The sequence below is a fragment of the Coturnix japonica genome, chromosome 2 (genome assembly GCF_054131305.1).
Source record: "Coturnix japonica strain WE chromosome 2, WE-NBRP24, whole genome shotgun sequence".
Taxonomy (NCBI): domain Eukaryota; kingdom Metazoa; phylum Chordata; class Aves; order Galliformes; family Phasianidae; genus Coturnix; species Coturnix japonica.
The window spans coordinates 99,576,491-99,602,735 of NC_140664.1; the positions used below are offsets into that span (position 1 = coordinate 99,576,491).

General features: G+C 43.7%; 2 protein-coding genes across 7 annotated transcripts in view; one reads left to right on the plus strand and one right to left on the minus strand.

Annotated features, from left to right (window-relative positions):
* The window catches only part of ULK4 (unc-51 like kinase 4), a 190,903-nt gene extending 185,707 nt beyond the window's left edge, over window positions 1–5,196 (plus strand). For 2 of the 3 annotated variants that reach the window (XR_014942922.1, XM_085538199.1), the window contains 2 exons: window positions 1,032–1,120; window positions 3,705–4,071. Coding sequence is in view for 2 of the 3 variants with exons in the window: in XM_085538199.1 (XP_085394325.1) it covers window positions 1,032–1,120; window positions 3,705–3,789 (174 nt within the window). In the remaining variant the exon portion in view is untranslated. Of the gene's footprint in view, window positions 1–1,031; window positions 1,121–3,704 lie in introns of all 3 variants that reach the window. The other variant, XM_015854094.3, reaches the window with a different exon arrangement.
* Window positions 4,917–25,793, minus strand: CTNNB1 (catenin beta 1). Of its 4 annotated transcripts, none has more exons than XM_015854112.3 (16): window positions 25,525–25,793; window positions 13,080–13,140; window positions 12,369–12,596; window positions 11,980–12,233; window positions 11,653–11,891; window positions 11,368–11,569; window positions 10,899–11,043; window positions 10,367–10,470; window positions 9,945–10,283; window positions 9,518–9,676; window positions 8,569–8,688; window positions 8,278–8,428; window positions 8,061–8,182; window positions 6,952–7,012; window positions 6,016–6,236; window positions 4,917–5,708 (listed from the first exon to the last, which is right to left on the minus strand). In XM_015854112.3, exons 2-15 carry the CDS (start codon window positions 13,090–13,092, stop codon window positions 6,028–6,030), a joined length of 2,346 nt encoding a protein of 781 aa, XP_015709598.1. In that variant the 5' UTR covers window positions 13,093–13,140; window positions 25,525–25,793; the 3' UTR covers window positions 4,917–5,708; window positions 6,016–6,027. The 4 variants fall into 4 exon arrangements, with proteins under 4 accessions (XP_015709598.1, XP_015709599.1, XP_032298291.1 ...); XM_015854113.3 differs by having other exon boundaries at window positions 25,506–25,793; XM_032442400.2 differs by lacking the exon at window positions 25,525–25,793 and adding an exon at window positions 24,647–25,387.
* Between the last annotated feature and the right edge of the window lie 452 nt (window positions 25,794–26,245).

A 26,245-nucleotide genomic window follows, 5' to 3' on the forward strand; every position in this document is an offset into this window, starting at 1 on the left:
CTGAAATATACATCAAAGGGTTCAGAAATGACCTCGGGAGAGTAAAAACGCCCAATAACATGTAATCAGAACTTACTAATGATTTATACTTAGGTAATGAGGTCACTGTTCTTTTTTTTTTTTCCCCAACGCATGGGATAGATATTAGTGTACTGCAGACAGATCCCTATTCCTGCTAACAACAGGATGTTCTGATTACAGCTGTAGCCTTTGAGAATCACTGCTGATAAATGGTGGGGGTGGCAGCTCTAAGTACAGCTTCTCAGGTAATTTAAGAGGGAGACTCAAAGACGTGTTGCTTGATCAATGGTAAATAGGACCAGCTATGGCATGCTAAGGCTTAAAAGTCCTTGCCAGATTTTGGGATTAGAATTTGCTGTTTCAGGCATTAACTCCTTCAGTATCAAAATAACCAGCTGCTCTGATCCTCTCCTTTTCCTTTCTGTTTGGCCAATGTTTACTTACCTTTGCAAGCAGGAACTGATGATGTTCTTGATACTGAAGGACTTACAGGCTGGCTCATTCATAGCGTGCTCTGTAGGAGACAGCTCTATGCAGGCAATATTCATAATGAACGGTGAGCGGCAAGAAACAACTGAAATACAGCTGTTACCACTGCAGTGACTTTCAGCCAGAGAAAATCCTATGTGTCCTGATGTTAAGACTGGTACAGGCTTGGCTGGTTTTTCCTCGCATCCCCCTGGAATTCAGAATCAATGAGGTTTGTATTTGCAGTGGTCCTAAGAATGAAATCAGGGTCTGCAGACTGTGATGTGTGAACTCACACATATACAGGCACTCAGAAAAAGAGCGGATTTTGTTAATTAAGCTGAGACATTTTGGACAGCCTGCGCCTAAACTTCAGCCTTGTTTGCTAAAAGGGACTTTTCTCTTGAGTCTCTTTAATGTCACATTCCATTTACAAGGGTAACAAATGCTGTAACTTGTTTCCTCCTTCCCTATCCCGCAGAAAATGACAGAGAGGAATTTCTTTCTCTGCCTTTGATAAGCCCTCTTTCTTTTCGTTCCAGATAACTTCAAACGAGAAGCACTCGGAGAGCCTGAAGAGTGATGGCGATGCTCTGCTCTGCACTCTGCAGAGCCTGGCCCAGCCCACCAGGTGCGTCCCCTCAGGCTTCGGGGGCTTTCAGGATGGGAGCTCTCTGCCTCCCGTCTGCCATGACTTCTCCCGGCATCGCCTCCTGCAGTAGAGGCCCCTCAGGTTTCCACCCTTGGCCCCTTCCATCAGGGCTCTGTGGCGGATCTGTGGCCCGCTTTGATCCCAGCTGTGGCTGCCCGCAGTCAGCTGCACCGCCAGCCCGTGCTGGTGCACATCTGTCATGTTAAACTGGGTGGTTGTTGTGTTTTTTTTTTACTTTATTTCATTTCAAACAATCAGTCTCTTTTATAACCGGATACTGGTCCGTGTTTCTTGGCACAGTGGTCGAGATGCACAATGTGGTAGTTGTGCCCTGTTTTAAAGTAACCAAACTGTGCGGTATGCTTGCAAGCTGATTTTTTTATTATTATTATTTTTTCTTCTAAATATGTAGCTAAAGAACAGAGATGCTTTTGTTTGCAAATACCTGTGGCTTCCCAGCAAAGGCACGAGGCTGCGGGCACTGCCAGGGCTTCCTCTGCAGGAACAGAGGTGCTGGTCCCAGCAGCTTGGGCAGGCCTCAGCTGCTCTCTGTTGGACTTTCCCTCACCTAATCCCCCCCTTGGGTATACAAAGGAATGAATTGCTGTTCTCTGCTGTTAGGCTGCATTTTGCTCCTGGTCAAAATAAGTCAGAGATTGTATTTTATAGAAACAGTCGGTCTGCGCAGTTCTCTTTGTGCTCCCAAACACAGACTGTGTGGGTTGCTGGGCTGACTCCTTGATGTCACCTTGCGCTGGGAGCAGGGACGTGAGTAGAGAGGAAATGATTGTGAAGTGGTGAGTGTGAGTTGCTGTGTGCTGGGACACACCAAGCCCATCCCGAACAGCCTGAGTCTCCCTCAGCTGCTGACTCACGTTTTTTGTATGATATGGTAAATTATCCAACTAACATAAAATGACAGCTCTCCCTAAGGGAGACACTGGCACTGCCACTGAAGATGACAGCGGTGGAACAGTGGGGAAGGAAGTTTTTTTTCTTGTTTTAGAACACATTTTCAACCTCTTTCGTTGCATTTCAGCGCTAGATGCACTGCACAGCCCATCCACCAGCTGGCTCTGAGTCTGCCTCTCTGACTTCCTCTGATTGTTATCTATCTATCTGCACATTTTTGTACCCAGAAAACCACATGCTATGGAGTCCAAAATAAGCAGCAGTCTCTCTCTTGTTTGACACAAGATGCTCAGGAGACCAAATTGTAGTGTTCTGGTATTATTAGGACAGATCAGGCTCCTCTGCCTGTAGCAGTGGCAGGAAGGCTCCCAGGAGCTCACGGATTTCTTTTTCCCTCCTGCCATTCTTTGAGGGGTGCACGTCCCTGTCCATTCACCTGCTGAGGAGCCTGGGAGGGATCCAGCCTGCATCTTGGGGGGCTGTGATAGACTCCAGCAGCGACAAATGGCCTACAGAATGGACAGGAAAAGGTTGGCATGCTCAATCAACATTAGCCAACTGGCCATTTTGTATATGGACATTATGGATGTTAAGCCATGCCCTCAAACTCCCGCTCATGTGCCATCTTCCCTAGAGTATCCCCTGTCACCTACTCACTTCAGCCTGCTCTTCCCACCTGTGCTTTGAACCCTGGTAAGAAGCCTTTCTGAACTTCTTGCTGAGTTGGAAACACGAGCAGTCTGAACTCCCAGGCCCTGCCACCCACATACCATCACTAGGGCAGAGTGGGTGAGGCGTGTTTTTGCTTCGCTTGTTTTTCACAGACCGGTTTCTCCTCTTTCAGCGCAGCGGAAGGAATACAACAAGCAAGCAGTGCCATTACAGGGCAGAGTCACAGCTGGGCAGCAAGCTGCTCTCGGTGCTCTCCCACCACCTTGTAGCAGCTGCCTCTTGCCAAACTCTCTGTTACGTATTCTTGGCTAGTCGGAACAGGCAGCCTTGGGTATGTAACCAGCCCATCATGCTTAGTAGTGAGGTGGAATTCAACCTGAACTTTAAATGTGGGATCTTAGCAGTGCATTTCTCAGTTGCCAACATGTTTGTTTCAACTGAGTGTTCTGGTAAGAAACTGGTTTATGCTGTGTACCGATCACCAGGGTTTCATGGACACGTATTGTGTTCCCCAGAAGATGAGGTGTCAGCGGGTGTTTGCCATTAGCAGCAACAAGGGAAGCTGCGAGCTGCCCTACTGCTGTTACTTCCTGAGTTAATCATGAAGGATGGCAGCCTGTTAAAAAAAAAACTGCTTGTTTCTGTATGGGAGAAAGCAGAAGCGGAGTCATTTTCCTGTCAAGCTGTGCGTGGGATCCATGGGGACAGGATAGATTTTATCTTTCTTCTCGTTCACGGAGGACATTGAGCAAGGCAGCAGTTACTGCGAATTTAAACTGGAACTCATTTTTACACAAGACGTGCTGCAGGACAGAACCACTAGTTGTGCGTTCCTCCTGCTCAACAGGAAAATGGGGTTCAAGTTACTCAATGGGCGATGCTGAGAATTTCCCAGCATAGATAATGGCAAGTGTGGGATTTGAACAAGTTTTTCCCTTGCGAATACGTAAGAGCTTTCTGTCACTCTCTTTAATTCCAGCTGTCACGCTGATGTTGCTGTTGCATCCCTGGCATCTGAAATTCTGAGAACAGTGGCACATGAAAATCCAAAGCCGACCAAGTGAACTGCGTCTGATCAGCCCACTGAAATACACAGCTGTGTGTGATGCTCAGAGCTCTCCTGAATCAACATCTTCACACAAGCAGAGCAGACCTAACTCACTCAGCCAGTGTCTGAGCACAGGCACAGCTTTGGCTTCTCCAGAAGGAACAGCCTTTTTTCAAGCTCTTTCTGGGTGAATTCTTGATTACTATTTTCACCTTGCTGGCATTGTGTGATGTAGCACAAGTACCTGATAGCCAGTGTGAGAAGTGTAAATAAAATAAACAGCTTAGTTGTTTCACTACTTTAAGGCGTCAGAAATGCTTGTGTATGTCTTGCTGATCAGCTGAAGGGCCTGGCTGGTCATTTTAAGGGGTTGTCTTACGCTTGGTGGTGTGCATTAGACTATACCTCTTTACTAAAAATACTTTGCTGTGTGTGTGCACATGCCATGTCCATATGATAAAATCCAGCAGTAGTCCTCCAGAACTGGTAGATGCCATAGTGCATAAGAAATGAAATCCCCTTCATTGCCATATCCCTGGATGTTACTCAATGAGACATCAGCATAGCTGCAGCTTGTCTACTCCATAAGCAAAGGAGAGCACCCTTTTGTAGCTTGCTTCAGTTCTCATCTCCTTGGGATGCTACCAGGAGCTGTGATCCTTTATAGCTTTTTCCCCTTGTGATCTCATCTGCTCTGAGAGGCAGGATGAGCACTCTGGGCAGAGGCTGGTGACAGCTGCAGAGTGCAGATGTGCACAGTCTATAAATTATCCAGCAGTTGTTAACAGCATTACCTACTTCTATCTGCACAAGTGCTGTCTCTAGAGAAGGTGAGCTGCATGCAGGTCCTATCTCAGGCTGAGTTAAAGCGAATGGAGCAGCTGAGCACTTATAAGTGAAGGACCTTCTCCTGCATGCTACACTAAGCATAGCTGCCTTGCTGAGGAACCTGCAAGGGGAAAAATACTGTGGGAGGAAGCCTCCATGATTCTAACTGTGAGCTCTAAAGGACAGAGCAGGCCCCAGGTAGGATGAAGAAGGGGAGCAGTTCTTGGTTTCTGCCTTTGAAGTAGTGAAAGCATTGCACAATTTGAGAACAGGTTTTGGAGAACCTGTCAACAGTCTGAAATAACTTGACACAGAGCGAATTAAAAGTTTACTTTAATCTTGAACCATTTTATAACTGCATTTTTTCTCATGAAGCATCTGTATCACAGCAGGCTACAATAACTTTGGGATAAAAGGCAACTGGTAAACTGTCCAATACAAGGTTCCAAATAAACAGTTCTTACTGGCCCCTACCCAGACATATCCCAGATAAAGTTTTTTGATCAAAAACATGAAATAGATCCACCTGCTTATTTTAAGCATATTAAAAAGGAAACTAATTGGACCATTTCTATTTGTCTAGTTTGTTTTTTTTTATACAAAAAGGCTACACAATGTTACACTTTATTCAGAATACAGTTAGAGCGATTATGAATTAGTGTTCTACACCTTTACTCAATCCTTAAAAATTAGAAACTGCTGTAGCATATTCACTATAACTTAATACTACGAGAGACTTAAAAAAAAAAAAAACCCTAACGACAATTACTGCGAAAAGAAAGGCTACTTTCAAAGCAAGCAAAGGTCAGTACCATTACAGAGATTTAAAAAAAATAATAAATTTTTAACAAGCAAGGCTAGGGTTTGATAAATTCCATCTTGCAATTCATTCTTGTGCATTCCTCGTTTCTTGAATCACTCCCAAAATCCATTTGTATTATTACTCCTCGACCAAAAAGGACCAGAACAAAAAGTTTACTTCAATTGTTCCCATAGGAAACTCAGCTTGGTTAGTGTGTCAGGCACTTTCTGAGATACTAGCCCACCCCTCGAGCCCTCTCAGCAACTCTACAGGCCAATCAATGCAAGTTCATTCAGATGATACAGCTGCAAAAAAGGAAAGCAGAAAAATAATGTCAGTGTTCCTCAGTAAAAGTTACTTCAACATAAAGACTGCACAAAGCTGGTGATGCACAAGACGTTACAGTTAATTACTTCCATACCTCACAGCAGAAAATCATACACTCCTACAATCCAAACTGATGCGTGTCTCCAGAGCATTTTTTCCCCTCCCCCTCAGTATTCTGTCACACTGGGACCCATTTAAGCCATTCCCTCCCTGCCAACCAAGTCCTGAGTCCAGTAATTTGTTTCTTTTTGTTTTGTTTTTAAATTCACAATTGGAGCTTCTTACCTAAAGGATGATTTACAGGTCAGTATCGAACCAGGCCAACTGATTACTGTCACCTGGAGGCAGCCCATCCATAAGGTCCTGGGCATGGCCAAGATCTGGCAGACCATCAACTGGGTAGTCAGCACCAGGGTGGTGGCCACCCATTTCATGTTCCATCATAGGGTCCATACCCAAGGCATCCTGACCGTATCCGCCAGAGTGGAAAGAACGGTAGCTAGGATCTAAGAAAGTTAAAAGGTGGCAGAGGGAAAAAGAGCATAATGTTAACAGATGTTAGATGCATCAGAAGCTGCAAGTATCAGTGTGTGAGAAGATTGTTGTAGCCATCTAATTGTTTTTCTAGTTCAGCCAAGTTCCAAATGATCTGCTGCCTGCCCTTAATGGCTATTCCATCATTTGAAACAGCCTTCCAGTGTGATTCTGCAGACAAAGCAACTGCAGTCAGAAGCACGAGCAGATTCCAGCCAAGCCATTAGTCTGCACAATCAACAGTACTAAAATTCAACAATACTACAGCAAAACCAGGCTACAAGGCTGCAGACTCAGAACCCATAGCAATAGACTTAAGTCTACTGGCACTTAAAGACTAATATATATACCATACCAACATTTGTTTTAAAGAAAAACTGCACTTCTGGAATTGTCAAGTCCATCTGTAAAGGATTTAAAAGATTTCTGGAAACAGCAGCTCAGTGGGAGATTCTCTTGCAAGACTCAGACAAGCGACACCAATTTTGCACATTCATATGGCTCCCATTTCAGTGCAGCCAGAGGTGTTGCAGAAACTGCTTATTTGAACTGGCAGTTCCCCATCTGCCTGTCAGTTTGCAATATCTTCCTGAGGAGTAATTTACTCTTCAGCCATTTGCAGTTCTCCTTTACAGTCAATGACTTGACTTATATTAAGCTTAGTCAAGGGGAATGGAACAGACGTACCATCTGGGCGGTATCCAAGAGGTTCTCCCTGGGCACCAATGTCAAGTCCAAGATCCGCTGTCTAGATGTGCACAAAAAGATACAGAACAGTTTTCACATCAGGTCTTAGGGCCAACATTAATAATTGAATTTAAGAAATTCTAAAGCTTGCCATAAATCCTTTTTCTTTTTAACCAACTCTTCTGCACTGTATTTCAAAAAGATACACCATTTTTGCTATGTTTTCTCATGTTAACATGTTAGATGGATACAGACTTCAGGAAATCAGAGGTGAACACTGAAATACTACAAACCAAAGGCTACTACATATTATTAAGGTAAGACTGTTAAGTAAGTATATGGGGAAAGACAGATTTAGTGAAACATTCCCCAATGGCAGTTTTCAGTCTCAATTCACTGTGCTGGCCTTTAAGCATGAAAAAATTTCATGTAATAGCTTGCAAATACTTCCAAGTCTGAGAGCTCAATTCTCAATTAATGAGAACATAAAAGTGGCATACCCACACCAAGCTTCTTAGTCCTACAGAGTTTGCTAAATAAGAGTCCTTAGAGGAGTGTTATGGTTATGCTTGTATCCTATCATCAGTTCATCAGGTTTGGACAACCTGCAAGAACTGGTTGAAATTCCTAAAGATTACTGCTGAGCTGTCCTTTCAAATGAGAAGCAGCACAGAGACCTACAGAGTTCTTACACACAGAGCAAAATGAGACTTAAACTTTAGACTCTTTGTATCTGAAAAGAAAGCACTAAAAAAAAAGCACTAAAGCAGCAGCTCTAAGGCTACTCGCTCATTATTCTACTTGAGCAAGTCTGTAGTTCTAGAGAGGTTTCTTGCCCTATGTAATGAATTCCCAAAACTGTCAGTTTCACCTGTTTAGATATAAACTTCTGCCCTAGGACAAGAGTATACATTTGAAGCTTGCACCATTTTCTACAAACCTACGAGCACATGTTCACTGAACATGAACATGTAAAGAGTAAGGAAGCTACAGACATGTGTAAAACTGAATCCATATCACTGATGGCATCTACACTTCACTACTGGAAGGAAGAGGGACTTGAAAGTAAAGTCTCCCCAAGTTACCATTCACACAAGGACACAACTCACCTCGTTCCAAGCCATTGGCTCAGTCCGGAACAGAGAGCTTGTCAGTTCAACTGAAAGTCGCTTCTTGTAGTCTTGTGGTTTGTCCTCAGACATTCTGAACAGCACTGCAGCTGCATATGTTGCTATTAAAAAAGTAAAGTGAATTTAGTCAACATCAATTCTTTTGATGTTTGATACTTTTCCAGTAAGTATGAAACTTAATTTTAAGTTCACTTACCAACACCCTCATTCCTAGAATGGAGTAGTTCTGTTAAAGGGGCAGTTGCACCTTCAGCTTCAATTGCTTCAGCTGCTTCCTTGTCTTGAGCAAGTTCACAAAGTACACCCGCAGCTACTCTCTGGATATTCTCAATGGGGGAGTACAACAACTGCAATCATAACAAGGGTTTCTTTTAACTCTTCTGCTTGAAAAGAACTTTAGTACAATGCAAATTAACAGTTCTACCAACAAGGCATTGGGGAAGTTATACTAGTATGTACTACAGCATTTTCTTGAGCTCCAGCTTACCTGCACAAATAGTGGAATGGTATTTAGACCCCTGATAACAATTCGATTGTGAACATCACGTGCAAGAATATGCAGAGCTCCAGTGCAGCCCTCTACGATTTCCTCCATGCGCACACCCTCCTACAGTCAGGGAAAGAAAAGGCACTTCAGCTGAAATATTGAACATTATCTCCTAAAACAACTGTCAAAGAGCTGATCATTATCAAAGAATCGGTCAGTCTCCTGCGCACACATCCCTCCCCCAGTTGCCTCAATACCCACTGCCTATTGCTGGCCTTCAAACTAAACCGTCCCTGCTAAGTCCTGGCCTAGTTTATCCAGATATATTCTGGAAGTGAATCACCTCAGTGGAACATCTCCCTGTGCTCTCTTTTTTTTTTTCCAGTTCATTATAAACTTAACATCTGACAACACTGTTGTTTTTTCCCCAAGCTGAATTAGCTTGGCTGTTTACTAAGTTCAAAAGTGCTAATCAGTGATGAAGAGGCTCTGACTGGCTTGCCTTTGCAAGTATTAACTACAGTCCTGTACTGGTAGGTATTGCTTCCATTTGCCTATGCTAATGTAACTTCCCCTTCGTCAGCACGTTTAACAGGTGGAGGGAAAAATCAAGACTGATTCTGCCACACTAACCAGGTATGTTAATTATGGAGCCTGGACAATTTCTCTGTACTCATGTAAGCATGAAAAAATACACATTAAGCTGTGACAACATTCCAAAACCCATAGTTCCAACAAGGATGGAACTTCCTCATAAAGAACTACTCATTGCCAGGGTAGGTGAAACCAGTACTTCTACTAACTGTAGCATTCAGAAACATTTTAGATCTGCCAAGGCAGAATGATTAGCATAATCAGCATACTACCAGATTGTGCAGACTAATATAAACCAGAGCAAATGTTAAAACAATAGCTATTTAGGTAATTGTAGCTCCTAGTGGCCACTTACCACAAACTGCTGTTGCGTTCCACCCATGGAAGTACGTCGCTGGGTATCTTGATGTGCTCTAACCAGCAGCTGAACTAGCCGTGGGATGGCACCTTGTTCACGCAGTGGGGCATGGTTTGCAGGGCAGAGCGCAAGATTGCGAATCAATCCAACAGTAGCCTGCAGTTCAGAAAGGAAGTGAGGAATAAGAGAGCATAAGGGGTGTGTTTGCTATTTAGCACTGTGTATGTTTGTTATTAAATCAGTCAGTCCCAAACAGTTGGATCTCTGTAAGAAACAACTTGAAAGTTGCTCATTTGAAGTAGCCTCTCCATCAAGAGAGTTACATTCTCCAATGCCTTGGAAACACAGTATTTTCCTCAGGTAATGTTACATTTAAAAAGCACTGGTTTTCAGCACTGATAGACATCAGCCATAATTTATTTACCTTAATCAAAGGCCAGTGTGAGGGTGGGTGCAACAGTTTAACCACCACTGGGAGTCCATAATGGAGACGTACTGCATTTTGAGCCATTTCAGCTTCCTGATGTCTGCTGGTGAGGTGACGGAGCGCACAAATAGCGGGTTCTGTGATGTCTTCCCTGTCTCCAGCCCGAAGAACTGTGCGCACAAGAGCCTCAATGCCACCAACCTGGCAGACCATCATCTTGTTCTTGTAATTGTTGCAAGTAAGGTTAGAAAGGATTCCGGCAGCGCAAGTCACAACATTAATATCATCTGATCCTAAAAGCTGAACAAGAGTTCCTAGAAGGCCTTCCATTCCCTCCTGCAAAAGGAAAAGAAAATTAGGTCTCTTTCCTCTTCCACTATGTTGGCTTTTGATCCTGATCCTTTAGAAGGCCCACTTACCTGCTTGGTTGCTGCATCTGACAGATTTCTCAGAGTCCAGAGACAGTTCTGGACAAGACGCTGGCTTGGATCTGTAAGGTGGAGTCCTAAAGCTTGCATCCCACCTAGAAGATAATAGTACATGTTTGTCACACACCATTACTCATCTTGCAAATGGAATAGTTTTTCCTCACAATATCTAACAATCTTCTGGTTCTTTCTTTGGATTAGTAACCTAATACGCCTAGACCCCAACCCTTCATTACGTGGGAAGAAAAAAAAAGCTGTGATTCTCTTTGTGACATTGTCAAAAAAAAGTACATTCTAAGGAGACAATTCTGACAACATCTGGCCATGAAGGCATATGCTAATACCACAGCAGACTTAATACTTAAGGCCTCTAGAACTAGTTAGAAATCAAAGACCAACTGTGTTTAATTTCAAATGCTGGCAGCTTCTGTTCTGGTTAGTATGGAATGTACTGATTCTGAAAGTCCAGTATACCTTTTTTTTTTTTTTTTAAATAGAAAAGAAGTACAAGGAACGTACTTACCAGCCTCAACAATAGCAGGTTTGTTGCTGGAGCAGACTGACAACACCTTCAGCACCCTACTTGTGGTCCACAATAGTTTCTCATAAGTATAGGTCCTCATTATGTTTACTAGAGCTTGGGGTCCACCACTTGCCAGAATAATCAGCTGAAAGACAGGAGAAATATAGCACTATCTGTCACTTCCTCATCACGCAAGTAGGCTGGCTTGCACAAACCACCTGCTACAAATCTCTCAAAAAAGCTATTCACAACTACTGGTCAGTTCCGTAAAGTCTTGCTGTGTGACCATGAATACTGCCACCAATGCATCCTACTTTAATGGCCAGGACTGACTGGCAAACTGCTCAGCAATTGTCAAGATCCTTAGCTTGACATGGGTTTCAGAACAAACGCATCAGTACAAGATCTTTTAAGGCCATCATTAGCAAGCATGCTCATTTAGAATAGCTTCAAGAGCTGAAGCACTTACCTTACTTTCTTGATTGCCATAGGCCAAAATCTGAAGACAGTCTGTTGTGATGGCCAAGAATTTAACATTTGTCTTGTTGAGCAGGGCAACCATTTTTTGCAGCCCTCCAGCCAGACGGACAGCCATTTTAGCTCCTTCCTGATGTAACAGGAGATTGTGAAGAGTTGTAATGGCGTAGAACAACACAGAATCCACTGGAGACCTATAAAAGGAAAAGCTTGATGATATCTGCATCTACCAGCAACAGCTCAAAGACACAAACTACTGTCTCAGCAATCCACATACCCAAGCATTTTAACTAAAGCGGGGATGCCTCCTGATTTGAAGATTGCCAACAAGCCTTCACGATGATGTGAGAGATTGTGTAGTGTGCCTGCAGTACAACGGGCTGTTTCCACATCGTTTGTATTTTGCATGGTACGTACAATTGCAGACACCATTTGTGGAGACCTCATAATAGCATGGCGAGATGCTTCCTTTTTGGATAGCTGATGAACCATAACCGCAGCCTTGTTTACCACCACCTACAGGAGTAGGTAAAGAAAGCTTTTAGTATAAGGACATCAAAGAATCCCTGTAGGCATGCTAGACCATAGTTAACAAAATACTTACCTGGTCCTCATCATTCAACAGTTTGGTCAGTTCTGGAATTGCACGAGTTGCAAGTTCAGCATCATCCTGATAGTTTATCAAATTAACAACAGCATGTTTGAGCATCTGAGATGGCTCAGCCAGGCGCTGCACATTAGTTGGATGGGCAGCATCAAATTGTGTGGATGGGATTTGCATTCCCTCATCCAGTGTTTCAGGGAACATAGCTGCACGCACTCTCTGAGCTCTAGTCATTGCGTATTGGCCATCAATATCTGAAAAACAAGGTAAGTATATCTTTAACTCAAACAGAAATAACATTCTTCTAGATTAATAATGATTCAGTATTTTATTTTCTGTATTATTAAGTTGCATATCTAAACAAGCTGGTGTAGTAGAGAAGGCCTTACCAGCAACTTGCTCCTGGGTAAAGGACTGAGAGAACCCTTGCTCCCACTCATACAGGACTTGAGTTGTGTCCACATCTTCCTCTTCAGGATTTCCTTTGCCACTCAAAGAGGGAGCAGTTGTTGTGGCACCGGAATGGATACCAGAGTCCAGATATGACTGCTGCTGCCAATGACTGACTGCAGCTTTTCTGTCTGGCTCCATGGCCATATCCAACTCCATCAAGTCAGCTGTAAGAAATAGTTGAACAATTTGGTTTAGTCACAGCATGTATCAGTCCTTCAAGAAATGACTAAGATTTTACAGTAAAATAAACAATTATAAACAACTACCTCAGCCCAGCTGAGTGTAGCACAGAAAGTGAGACAGCCATTTTAAACTGAGACATTATATCAAAACACTGCAGACACCTATAAGCCTGACTAGCATACAGAGCAATCACTGTTGTTATGACTTAGTCTGCTGCTTAAAGGCTCCCTTTCCACATCGTATGATTAGGTACCTGGCCATACTTAAGTGACTCAAATCATTTACGATGACAAACCTCTTTACAGGCTTAAGTTACTGTGGTAAGGTATTAATTGCTACAGTACAGTAGGCATTATTCCATTCAAGCAACTTAGAGTTAAAAAGGAAAGTAAGGAGCCAGATTAACTCTTTTTTATTACAACTGGTAGGGTCTAATAAAAAATTAAGCGTAATAAATTATATACCTTGGGTTGCCATGTTCCTTGCTGTGCTCCCAGAACTCTTTCCTGCTACCTTTCAGAGACTCTAAAAAAGAGCAAGATTAGAACTTATTAAACACTAATCAGAGCTAGTAAGACAGGATTTCATATCTTGACAGTAGAACTGCAAGCTAAAGCTTAGCACATATTGCCACATCACTGATAAAGTGAGTATATTCAGTGCTAATTAGCAACCCCCCTATGGACACAGAAGAATGAGATATATCACGTAGACTTTTCCTGGCAGGCTATATGTAAGATACATTCACTTCCTTAAAGCCACAAGAGAAAAAGAAGTGAAAAATGACCGTGATAGAGCCATTTTTTACTTCTCTATCCTTGTGTAAGATGAAGTACAGACATTACATTACATGGCCTGGATGTGCTGCAGAAACAAGAGCTAATGTTGGAATTGCTCATTCCCTTCTCAGAAAACCACTCTGAAGATATTAGCAAAACTGCTTGATATGGGGCTACAATAAGGACTTGTGCCAAAGAAGCTTAACGACCATTTAAGGCAATCTACTATCATTTCAGTGTTAGAAAAATTCATAACTGAACCTCCTTCCTCACTTCCTGTACCACAAGAAGAAAGGTTTCTTTCTATATAAAAACACTCTTTTGTGAACTTAAAATAGAAAACTGAACCAGTCTTAAAAAAATCAAAAATTCTGCTTCAGATACATACATTAATTCAAACTAATTTTTTTTCCCTGAAATCCAAAGCATGGAAGGCTGAGCTATGATTAAATGCTGTATCAAATCACATACGCACCACCATCTAATATCACCAAACACTACCAAAGCACTAGTACCATACAACTGTAGCTGTCTCCTCATTAACACTGAAGGAGAAACTTGAGGCTGCTGCTTCACAATGGGTCAGTCGATGCTGTCATGCTTTCCATTTGCTCCCCTTCCCCCTGCAGTCCAACACCGTTGTTTTGGGGTTTATTTTGTTACTAGTCTATATCAGTTGTATTGTAGTGTTTTTTTCCAGCACTAACACAGGGCCAATGACAGCCTGTTCTGGAAGCTAGCCAAATAGAAACATTTGTAGTGGTAACTAGTGAAGAGAGCAAAACCAACTCTTCCAGCAATCAGCTTTCAGTCTGTGCTCGGTGTTAGAGCTGTGCTGATCAAAACATTCCTAGACAATGAAGTAAAGGCAAGGACAGGTCTGCTGTACTGTGTCAGGAGAACGAAGTCCATCTGACGCTATATTTGTATAAAGTCTATATAAAGACAGACTTAGTTTAAGGATTTCCTTCAGGAGCAGCTTTTAGTAAATGGTAATTCCATAGAAGACATGCCTGCAGTTTCAGGGCTCTCAGAAAAGACACTACGCAATGCTGAGGAAAGGCTGTGTTTCACTGTCTGAGCTACTTGCAGGATACCCCAAGCAGCTCCTGAGCAAACTCATTACTCTGCTGCACAAACACCAGTCCTGCCTGTCCTGACTTAGTGCTCCCACCATTTTTGGCAACATCCCTATCCTGGCTCTTTTAAAATGGACAGCAGATTTGCCTGTGTAGCAGATAAGCAGCACGGAGCTGATTTAAGATACAACACAACATACAGTAAATATGCTGCTAAGCAGTTGGAAATGCTGACGCTTCCTAATGGATCCTACTCTGAAGCCTGGAGGAGATGAGCCGCTTTCATCTGCTTCATGCATTCCACATCCTTCCCCCCACCACTACCTTAAATGCTGCAAAACAATTCTTTCCAGATGCTGTTAAAAGTTTGGGAGTAAGCACTGGTAAAGAAAGGGAAAGAGAAACTAACTCAAACTATCACTTCACCATTAATTTATAAGTTCTCCTGGCTGTCTAAGTGAGTAGAACTGCCGATACAACATCCTCGTAGCACCTCACAAGCCTCATACATTACTTTGCCAGTCCCACTAACACCTTCCATGCAGAAACAGAACAGTACTGAATGGCAATAATACTTAAAAACGAAGCTGAAGAACACCTGCAGGTTAGCAGTGAGAACAGTCCAGTGTTCAGAAGCACATTATCAGTCAGATACAGTGTGACTTTGAAGCACTGACCTTAGATCAGCCTGCTTGCCGCACCTCAAAGTTTCTAACGTCCTAATCTGCATTTCATACAACCATAAAGCCCCCCAGCAATTCCAGCCTGCATTCCTAATTTAGATGTGAAATTGGATTTAATCCTCAAAGTTAAAAATAACCACAGATTAAAGCCAGCCAGGGAAAAGCAGTACGTTCCGATTGCTTTTAGGGTTTCTGCAACTGAACGTTCTTCAGTATCTCGCTTCCCACTCCCTTCTCTTCTTAGCAGGGGGTAGAACAGAGCCCAGACGAGCTGCTGACTCCTCCCAGTGCGTATCACTAAGGCCAACTGCTGCCTCTGACAGCAACAACCCCAGCCTAGGTGCAAAGGTTTGTGCTGTTACCTCTCCTGAGGTAAAAGGTAAACAAAGAGAAAAACCCCAACCCCACAAAGATCATAAAGCTCCTTTACATCCAGCTCCTCCTCAGGTTTCCCGAAGGAGGCAGGACTAGAAACATTACATTGTCAAAGTCAGTAACATGGATCTGAATCATGAAGAAAAAGGATTTACTGCATTTCAAAGACAAATGTTGCACCATAGCCAACTTCCGTAGCCCTCACTGGTTTTAAGGAGTGCCTAGTGCTCAAAATTCAGGCCTGAATTCCTCCAAGCATTATGTTGTGCACAACAAATATCCACATGGCATTACTAAGGTTTAGTCCTATTAACCTCTTATGAACTTCTCCCAGGACAACATCAATTCATTTAGCAAGCACCAGCAGCTCCAGCTTTAAATGGACTTTTGTAATGAGTACTTACCACATTTCTCATACAAAGAGTATTAACAAGGCACTGCACCAGGGACCCTCAGTCCCATGCATGCATTTGAAATCTTCTGTGAGCAAAACAAGCTTAACTTGAAATTGGTAGCTCATAATATGGAAGAGTAATTCAAGTTTCTCTGTTCTCGAGGAATAATTTAATAATCAATAAAGCTTCAGTATTAACTTCTGATTTTCAAGGACAGTGTATGTCAAGGAGGTAAACAATAGATCAGCTTCAATGAAACTTAATCCTCTTTCTAAAGAGAAGCAGCTCCACCGGGATACAAAGCACACAAAATTGTTTATTTCCGCTGTCTTACATATGGAGAGCATTAGGAGCAAAGCCTATTGCAGGAGGCAAGTACCAGCCTGGTATTTACCTGCCTGCTACATTAAGACAACACCATTTGCACCTTTTCTGCACTCTATCTAAAATAAACTCATTTTCACTGTCAATCTGCAAGCCTACACAACAGCTCGTATTTGCAGCCGGTATATTTCCACCTTCTTTCAAGGTTATTGCCTTAATCTTAACAGAAAACCTTCATTAAAACTGACTCCAATTACACCTGACAGACGTAATAACTTACAAACTGGGTAACTGCTCAAGCTGAATACCAAAGATTTTAAGTCTCTCAGAAATCTTTTGTTTGAAAGCAGCATTTGGGAAAGCCTCACATGGGAAAAGAAGTCTGACATCTCCCCATCAACTGATCTATTTAAAGCACACTGCCCATGCTCTCACAAACTGCGTCTCATCTAGGACAGGCTCCAGAGCTGCATCTTTAAGTTAAGCATCAGCACCAAATGGCACTAAGACAAGCAAATCTTCAGCTCATAATGAAACTGCAGCAGTTAGAAATCACAGCTCACACCTACATACAAGCAAAGAAGTACATGCTAACAGTTTTCTCCTGGGAGCTTTCTTTAGGTCTAATTTTGTGATCTGCCTCTTTTACCACATTAAGAATGAAAATACTTCTTCACTCTTTCCTCCAGTTTTTATTTTTATCAAGGGAAAGCAGGCCCACACTTCTCTCTGCCAGTTTTAACTTCAACTACACAACCTCGCAGCAGGCAGGACTATTTCTACTGCTTTTAGTAGAACAGAGACACGATCCAACTGAGATACACACTTCAGTATTGATTTGTAATAGCACTCAACTGATGAACAGGAAGCCTAGAACAAGTTAAAACTTGTTTCTTCCTCCTCCATAGGGGGAATCCCAACAGTTTACCTGTTTTGTCCATCCCTGAATGTGTTTAAGATCCATTTAGATGTGGTGCTCACAGACACGATCGAGCAGAGGGACGTTAGAATTAGGGTACTATGGTTAGGTTACACATGGACTTGATGATCTTCTAAGGTCTTCTCCAACCTGAGAGATTCTATGATTCTCTTTAAAAGTCTGGTTTAAGAACTGATTTAAATAGCTACAGGAAAAAGCAATTGTGGAGAGCAATAACACTTGGATACCAGCATTCGGCTTGAAACTTAACTGATTCGAGCTTCAGAGTAAGGGAGATAGCCTGAGAAACTGAAAAGACTCAAACTTCCAGGGCATGTGTCAATCTACATGGATTTCATTTGGCATCTTTAAAAGTAAAAGAATTTCAGCTCACATATGGAGCCTTCAGTTTCTCATTATTCCCTTTCCCAACAGGAGGAAAAATTCTCTTCTCCCTTATCCTTTCAAAGAGGACACAAAAGTTAACTTGGGCAATTTCTGGCTTCCACTGAGTTGTGGGGTGGTAGCTTTAATGTATGAGTTGCTCCCTTAGGTCAATAAGAAATTCCAGGGGCACAGGTTGTGTGTATTTTAAGGAATGACAGCTGGGTTTACAGGCTTGACTGTTGATGAATAGACCTTTATTTCAGAGCATGAACAGATAACAAAGCTAAGCTTTATTTAAATAAAATTAAAATGGAAATCCTTTACATGAAACATCCTTTTAAAAGTTAAAAAAAAAAAAACCAACACAATTTCCCTAAAATACATTCCATATCCACAAACCAAGTACTAAACAGCATCCCCACGCTGTATGAGGCAGCAACACTTGCAGACCTCAGTCACCCTGACAATTCTAAGAGTAACCATCTTTGTGGTAAGCGCTTGCAACAAACAGATCAGTTTGAGTCATAGCCAAGTACTGGCAGGACTTGATTAAAGCCACATTTGTCGAGTATCAGCAGTGGCTTCTGAATTGAAAAACCTCAGTTTCTCAAATTGCTCCTCCTACCAGCAGCTTAAGGACCTGGACAGACAAAAACTGCTATGGATCTCACTGAAAAACTGCCTCTAGCAGCAGTTCAGGGCTGGAAGTAATCACATTTAAACAAAGCAACAGACTACTTTGTTCTCACGGACTAAATCTGGGACAGAGAAGTCAACATTTACCCTTATCCATATTGGGAGTCACGATATTAATTTGACTTTATGCAGGTCATTCAAGCAAGCTGATTTAATACCAGGTGAAAATGTTACAGGTCACTTGAAGTTGTCTTTAAACAGAAGTAACTTAGTAAGTAACATCAAAAATAAACAGGTCAAATGATACAACATGGGGAAACACCATTCCTTTTTTACTGCTATGAAAAGGAACATACCATGACTCTTCATAGCCCTAGAAGATGTGAACTGTCTTTCTGTTTAGGTGGTAGAAACTCATCCAGCCCTCAGTCCCCCCCAAGAAATGTCATGCCATGAGTCACAGCAGCCTCGGTAGTTAAGTAGCTAAGATGTAGCAACCTCAACTATGGCAACAGCTTAAGAAAAAACACAACTGAGAGCTACCAAGTGACAGGAAACCTAACTTCCCTTCTGCAGCACATAACTGCACTGAATCCAGCTTACCAACCCCAGCCTTCAGAGCAAATGAATTCATTAACTCTAATCATTCCCACCCATTACTAAGGAAGGATACTTCAACCCACTGATAAACTCAATATTGTATGTAAATGCAACAGCAGGACTATCCAGCTCTAATACCTCTGGCAACACATTCTGCTGATGCCTACAGAGAGGTAGAAGTTGCCATTGGTGATGTTTTGTTTCTGATTTCAATAAGCAGATCACAACAAGTTTGACTCTGAACACACACTACGCAAAATGTTAAATCTGAAGAAAATTGTTCTTCGGGACCCATTTCTTCAGGTAAGCATCAGGAAGTTAAGAAACCTGAGTAGTATCTGTTTCAGTGACCTCCCTAAAAAGAGAAGAGTTTGACATTGTCAAGTTTTACATACCCTTAATACATGTGGAAAGTGGTAACGAACAAGCTCAAGTAATCCAGAGGCAGTATTAAAATGGGAAAGGGATATCTGACATACACAAAGATCAATTAATGCTCACTAGAAGTTCTCTGCTTTTTACTGTACCCCATCTTACTACCCTGCCCCCAGACTTCTATAGCCCATGCCTTCTGCCTTGGTAGTTTATCTAAAGGCTCCCTCTGCAAAAATCAGGTTGGCCTCTAGACACTAACTCTTCAAGCGATGCCCCATCACAAAATGAGATGTTATGCTACCCTATTTTCAGTCATCTCAGCAATCTGAGGCCAATTAAGAGCACTGAGTTTCTATGCATATGCTCATTACCTAAAGCACACAGCGGGCAAATATTTCTGTTCTTGCTCTATTTCTCTAAGGAAGTAAATTACAAGCGCTGAACAGAACTCAAGGCAAGGCATCTAGATGTCTTAACTAGACTAAGAACTAGGTTAAGACTTAAAAGGGGAAAAAAAAAAAAAAAAAAAAGGCAGTGAAAGACTCAGATTACAAGGCCAGAAAAATGAAGAGGCTCCTCCCTGAATCCATGCAGCCTTATGTTCACACAGAGGAGCAGGAAAGCTGCACATACAGCCAGATGCAGCATGAATTATCTGATGGCACAGGGCACTCACACCATCTATACCTTTCCCCTCTAAAAGAGGCAACAAGCTGGCGAAGAACCACATCCCACCCAGCTCGTCAAACTATAGCACATCAAGCTCTGAGTACAGCTAAGACTACAGTGTAGCACTCAGTGCTTTCTCCTCACCAGGCTAACAGAAGAATGCCACCCAGAAGGAACAACTTCAGCCACTGACTGGGGCTTTAGGCAATGGGAATGCATCAAGAACAGACTTGCTCCCACTGCCAAACTGGCTTTCAGCTGAATGGATCTGAAGAGCAATACTTCTAGGGAACAGACACAGCATAGGGGCCCAAGCAATTTGTTCAGTTAGTCAGGGTCTTCACAAGCAGTAAGGTTTAAGTACTCATTTAAAAACAACCCATTAAAAGTTCCAGTAAAGGAACGCAACACTGGTCTAAGAGCTACTGGTCAAACAACAAATGCTTAAGATAAGTCCAACAACATAAAAACGGGAGCTTGAATAGCATAGACCAATCTCAAAAGGCAACTGTATCAAAAGATAACTCAGCTTATCAGGGCACTGAGCTGAAAAGATCACTTCAAGAGATGAACTTTGAAACTCCACATGCTACTGGAAAGCCTGCATATATGCCCTGCCATGTAACTGACAGTGCAAAGACAGCACCTCCTCAGTCCACAAACTCTGCCACTTAAGGGAGTATTTCTGCTGCAGTATCTTGAATCTGATAGCACTGGATTTTATCACTTGGTGAAGTTACAGTGTGATAGGATCCACAGCACAGTTAGTTATTCCGCAGGAGCTCTGTTAACATCTTTTTTGTTCAAAAAAAAAAAAATAATCATGGGAAGCACACCAACAGTTTCTAACAAGACCTACAAATGGAATGGCCAAAGCGATCTTCTCAAAGCTACACCGTGCACTGAGATTTCATTTGTGTTCTATAAAGACTTTTGTTGTCTCCAAAAGACAGAAGCAACAGCTGTGATCAAGCTGATTATTGAAATCATCAGTTCATGCTTGAAAGCAATGACTTAGAGAGCATTTCATTGGCAAGTACATTGCAGCACTAGCAAAATACTATAATTTAATACAGTAGTCCACATTAGCTCAAGTATCTCTGCCTCTTACTCCTCTGTCCAAGAGGAGCTGATGATAATGTTAACATTTAGGATAGGATGGAAGAGATTGTATCAACTGCTTATTGAGTGTTGCACATCCAGCACAGAAAAGAAGTTAGCCTTCACATAGCATATACACCAACCATGCGACAACCGTTTGAAGCCCAGCATTAAAGGACTGCTATGACAGTTCCAAGTTTATGAACTTAATCTAGTTATGAACTTGCATTATCAACCCAATTACTCTGTCTTCATTGTTTAAATCAACTAAGCAGCACAGATTCATGCCTGGAACCTCGGAACAGTTACTGAGTCGCTTCTGCTCAGCAACAGACTCTACTCAATGTGCTCACCATTAAGCAGTGATGATGTGGGCTTTCATGCAGCATTCATTACGCTGGAGTACCCCCACAACCAGACAAAGCACTAAGAAGTTGTATCACAGATTAGAAAGTCAACTCCTTGAATGTGAGGAATGCAATTATCATCTAACACTGTGTACCCCTGCCTTCCTCAGTTGGGAACAAGGCTACCATTTTTGCCCATAGCAAAGTCTGCAAGCAGTACAACTAAACTGAGTGCACAATTTGTAGATTCTGGTTTACATACCCCTGCTTTTATCAATTAAGAATCCCTCAGTGGAAAGAGCAGTAGTCACAGACAGAAAATAAGCCTGCCATGACAACCATTTAGAGACAGTCTACAAGAACTCTGACAATCACATCACATTTCATTTAACACTAAAGCAGCTGAGTAACAGCCCACTGCCAGCTCTCAAACTCATTGCCTAGAATGTAAAAACAACACAGGAATTCCACAGTTAATGATAGCACGTATCAATAATAAGACCAACAGCCACTGTATGACAGGAGTTTCTTATGCAGAGAGTGTAACTTATTTCCAGACAAATACTTTGTAACTTGTCACTGTATCTCCCTTCCTAAAGTATCCAACCATAATCTAGTTTCTCCTTTGGCCGCAGCTGCACAGCCAACCCCAAATATGGATGTTAAACATTAACCTCAGGTTTAAGAAACCAGCATTAGTCATAATTGCACTGACACCAGTGAAAGACTTACAAATCTGAAAGTGCACATATGCACTGGTGGCCTCAGCCCATCAGCCAGAACAAAGTATTTACAACACTGCAACAAGCACTGCCTAAGCAAACACACTAACTCTCAGCTCACTTTTAATTAAGACAAATTGATGATGTAACAGCACTTATCAGCACCTCTAGGATGTTAAGAGTTTTGACCACTGGAGGGCACCTGAACTGTTGCCAGGACAATACAGAAATACTCACTACATTTGCTGCATAGTTGGCAAACTTCTCCAATTTATACAGATTTAGCACAGCAAGTCAACCTACAAATGCCAGTTCCAGCATATGCCCTTAAACCACACGTGTGGCATTTGCCAGCTCCAGTGAGTTCCAGCGAGCTCATGCTACCTTTTAAAAGCAGGAGCCTAGGATACTAGATTAACTCTTTCAGCCTTTAAGTGGATTAATTTATTCCTTAGAACTGTTAGAGTTCATCTCACCAGCAGAGCGGACATCCCATTTCTGTAATAGTGAGTCAACAAGGGTTGTCTTCTAAAGCAAATGGGAACGTGTTAAATGTTGAAAGTTTCTGCAATTAAAGCTACATAGCAACTTCTGCGCCCATACCTTTCAAAATGAGGGAAACATTGAACACATTTTGCTCTTGAATGAAACCCAAGTTAACCTGCAAGTACTTCTCACCTGCTCACACTGGGGTTCCACACAGCACCAGCAAAAGGCATTATAAGTTCTCTCTTGCACATGAATTTTATCTGCCAGTAAAACAAAACAAACTTCTGGCTATTTATTTCCTCATCCCAGAGGAGACAACACAGGCCACACAACGAGTATATTAAGTCATTGCCCTTTGGGACTATAGTCCCAACACAGCTTAGAGAAAATTCTAGCTCTGAATAAACTATCAGAGATGGATATTAAAATTAACCAGTCAAGCTACTCACATTGGTAACTCTAACCAATGCAGTGGATACGTCACACAACAAAGCACCCCCAAAACAAGCCTTCTAATGCTTAACCAAAAAGTCAGCCAGCAATAGTGCCCTGCCCTCTTTTACCAGGAGTCACTTTGCCTGAACAGACAAGGAAGTCGCATGCAATACTCAGTGCCACGCAGTCTGCAGAATTAGCACGGTGCCACGGCTAAGCTGGAGCTCCTCTGCAGAGCCACCCAGAAAGGCAGGAGGCTCAGGATTTGCAGGCACATGCTTGAGGAGCCGTGCACAAGCCCCAGCTGCCTGCATAGTTTCTCACCAAGTCTTATCAGGCCCTATGAAGTATACGATGTTTAAGATAAGTAAGGTCGGTCCTGATTTTCCTGCCGCAGTACGCAGTCTGCCAGAGTTACAGAACAAGTTTTGCTGCCATCATCACCGCCAGCCCTGTGTTACCAGCTTTAACTGAGTTAACAGGAGCGATTCTGCTTACTGCTGTGTTTGCACACTAATCTGCCTACCAGACAGTATTCCGCAGAAACATCTTTAGCCGTAAGTTTCAGACAGCACCATCAGACTCCCATTCACAAAGACAGATGATTACAATTGTTCTTTCCTGCTCCCTTCTTGCTACGTGCCTCTCTACTCCAAGAGTCATTTAGAAGGCCACCAAAACTGACTTTTCTCCTTTACAATAGAATTCACTTAAGCACTGCGCTCTGAAAGACTAAACACAAACTTCTGTTAGTTTAAAGTCACGAAAGCCAACATTCACCACACAAAGAAAGCCTCATCTCTGAAGGGCAGCGAGGTTTCAGGACTGAGATTTGATAAGCTGGTTACTGACACACCAGGCAGTCACAGCAACATGCAAGCATTCATGAGAATGGATCAGGCAAGCAGCCCAGCCCATTTATTGCTTTGGTAAGAACAGGAAGCCTGGGTTGCAGGAGATGTAACAGAAGGCTACATTTGAAAAATGGATTGACTTTAAAGCAAATCCTTGTTTTTAGAAGCTCTCCTGCTTTGTCCTTCCATCAGGGTGCTTTTACTGATTTCTTCCCCACACTCTGAAATGAAGCAGTCAAACAGATCAACATGAACGTTCTCATGTCTATCAGTTTGTAACTAAACAGATGTATGAACTAATAGCCACAGAACAGTGATATTTCCTTAGGGCTCCAGAAGAGCCCAGCACTTGATCCGATTCTTCTTGCAGTGGCTGAATTTAGAGAGGTTTAAGACTTTTCCTGAACACTTCAGCAGCTCATTTCCAGCAGTACCAACCATTCTGCAACACACAGATAAAGGCAGCTGTCAGCACCTTTTATAAAGGGTGCAAGATTAACATTAGATTCCTGCATTGTCAGTTCCTGAAATTCACGTTATAACTTAACCTAACAAACAGCAATGAGCTTCACGCTCACTGCAGTTTTAAAGGCTTGCAGGAGGACCTTACTGCCATTCAGAAGCAAATTTGTTAAAGGAAGAGTTTATCTCCCCTAATTCTGAACTCAGAATGAAGGAAATAGTGACACGTCCAGGTAGTTTCCTAGCCTGCCCTTGCCCTATTCCGAGCACACAAAGATCCTGTTTTACTAAAACCCCTCCTTGATTTCCTTCCCCCGACCTCAGCATACCAGCCCGGCCTCTTTCCATTCACCACTGCATACTTTGGGGGATGGGAGGACCACAGATGTCTGGAACGTACCGAGTGTCAGAACAATGGCCGCTCCACGAGAAAGAGATCAAGAAGTAAAAGCCGACCGCAAAGATCAACACCGCTGCTCTCCAAGTCACAGCCCGCCCGCGGTACCTTCACAGCCTGTCCTCCCTTCCCAGTAACCTCTACCGGTGGTATCTCTTCTGGGAAAAGAGAATCCAATCGACTGCACGACGTCCTGCTGCGAGTTTCAGCTAGAGGATAACCGAAGATTTGGGGAGCTTTGGGAGAAACTTGCCCCAGGACCGTGCACAAAAGATGGCTTTTCAGGAATGGACACACCTGGGTCTCCCGTTTCACGGGGAGCCGGAAATAAGTGCCCCAAACATTGCTGGGAGCGACTGCCAAGTTGCTTCGAAGCGCCTTAGCTGGGGGTAACCGCGGTCCCCAGATGGGCTGCAGGGTGTCTCAAATTGACGCTACGACCGCACTTCGAGGACCCCCATGAACAGCGTAAACCCTCCAGCAATCGCAGGCACGCAAATAAGACCGAAAACCCACGCGGCATCAGATCAGCTATCTCCCGCACACTGCAGCGGCCGTGATTAGTTAATTACACGAACAAACCCACGGCTCTCCGCCCCCCACCCCGCTACCACCACGACGGCGGCTCGGTGACCCCCCGAGAACCGAAAAACCCTCCCAAGAAGCCCCATGCCCGCCGAGCCTCGCCCCGCTGCCCGGGACGCGCTTCCCGAGAGGCCCCTGGGGCCGCAGTTGCCGCCTCCCGCAGCTGTCCCGACCCCTTCCGCCCCCCCTCCCGAAGCCCCCCACCCTCCCATCCGAAGCCCGGACCCCCCCCCGTTCCCTCTCCCCGCTGAGGGAAGGGCTCGCCCCGAGGTCCCACCGGATGAAGCGGCACTAACGTGGCACGGAGGCGAGAGCGTAGCGTCCCCTCGGGCTCCGGCTGCTGCTGCCGCCCGGGCGATCCCGGCCGGATCCGTCTCTCCTTCCTCGTGCCGCCCTCCTTCTGGCTCAGCTCTCTCCCAGCTGCGTCCCCCGCCGCTGCCTCCCGTATAGCAACCGTGCGAGGCGGCGGCGGTAGTCCCCGAGCGCCGCTGCTTGCTGCTCCCAGCGCCGAACCGGGAGAGAGGCTTAAAATGGCGGCGCTCACAAGCAGGCTCTTATAGCGAGCGCTGGGCTGGATGTATCCTGCCGCCGCGGCCGGGCCCAGCGCGCAGCATTCCACAGGCACCCAGCGCACAGGGCAGGGGGAGGAGAAATAGTGCCCGGCTCCCAGGGCGGAGGGAGACGGAGGAGGGAAGCGGCGCAGCAGCGGCAGAGAGAAGGGGGGGGGGAGAGGCCGAGGCGGCAGCAGGAGCCGCCTGAGGGAGGGAGGGAGCGAGGGGGAGGGAAGGAGGGAGGGGGCGGGCGGTGGTGGTTGGGACGCTGAGCTCCGGAGGTGGGGGAGAAGGGAGCGAGCGAGAGAAGTTGTGCTTGAGGGGTGCGGCCGCGGGGATCAGCCTGGAGGCTGCGTCCCTGCACCGTCTGTTTGTACGGAGAAGACTATTTTCAGTATATATATACATATATATATATATATATATATATATATTTTTTTTTTTTTTTTCTGGGTTTTAAGCACGT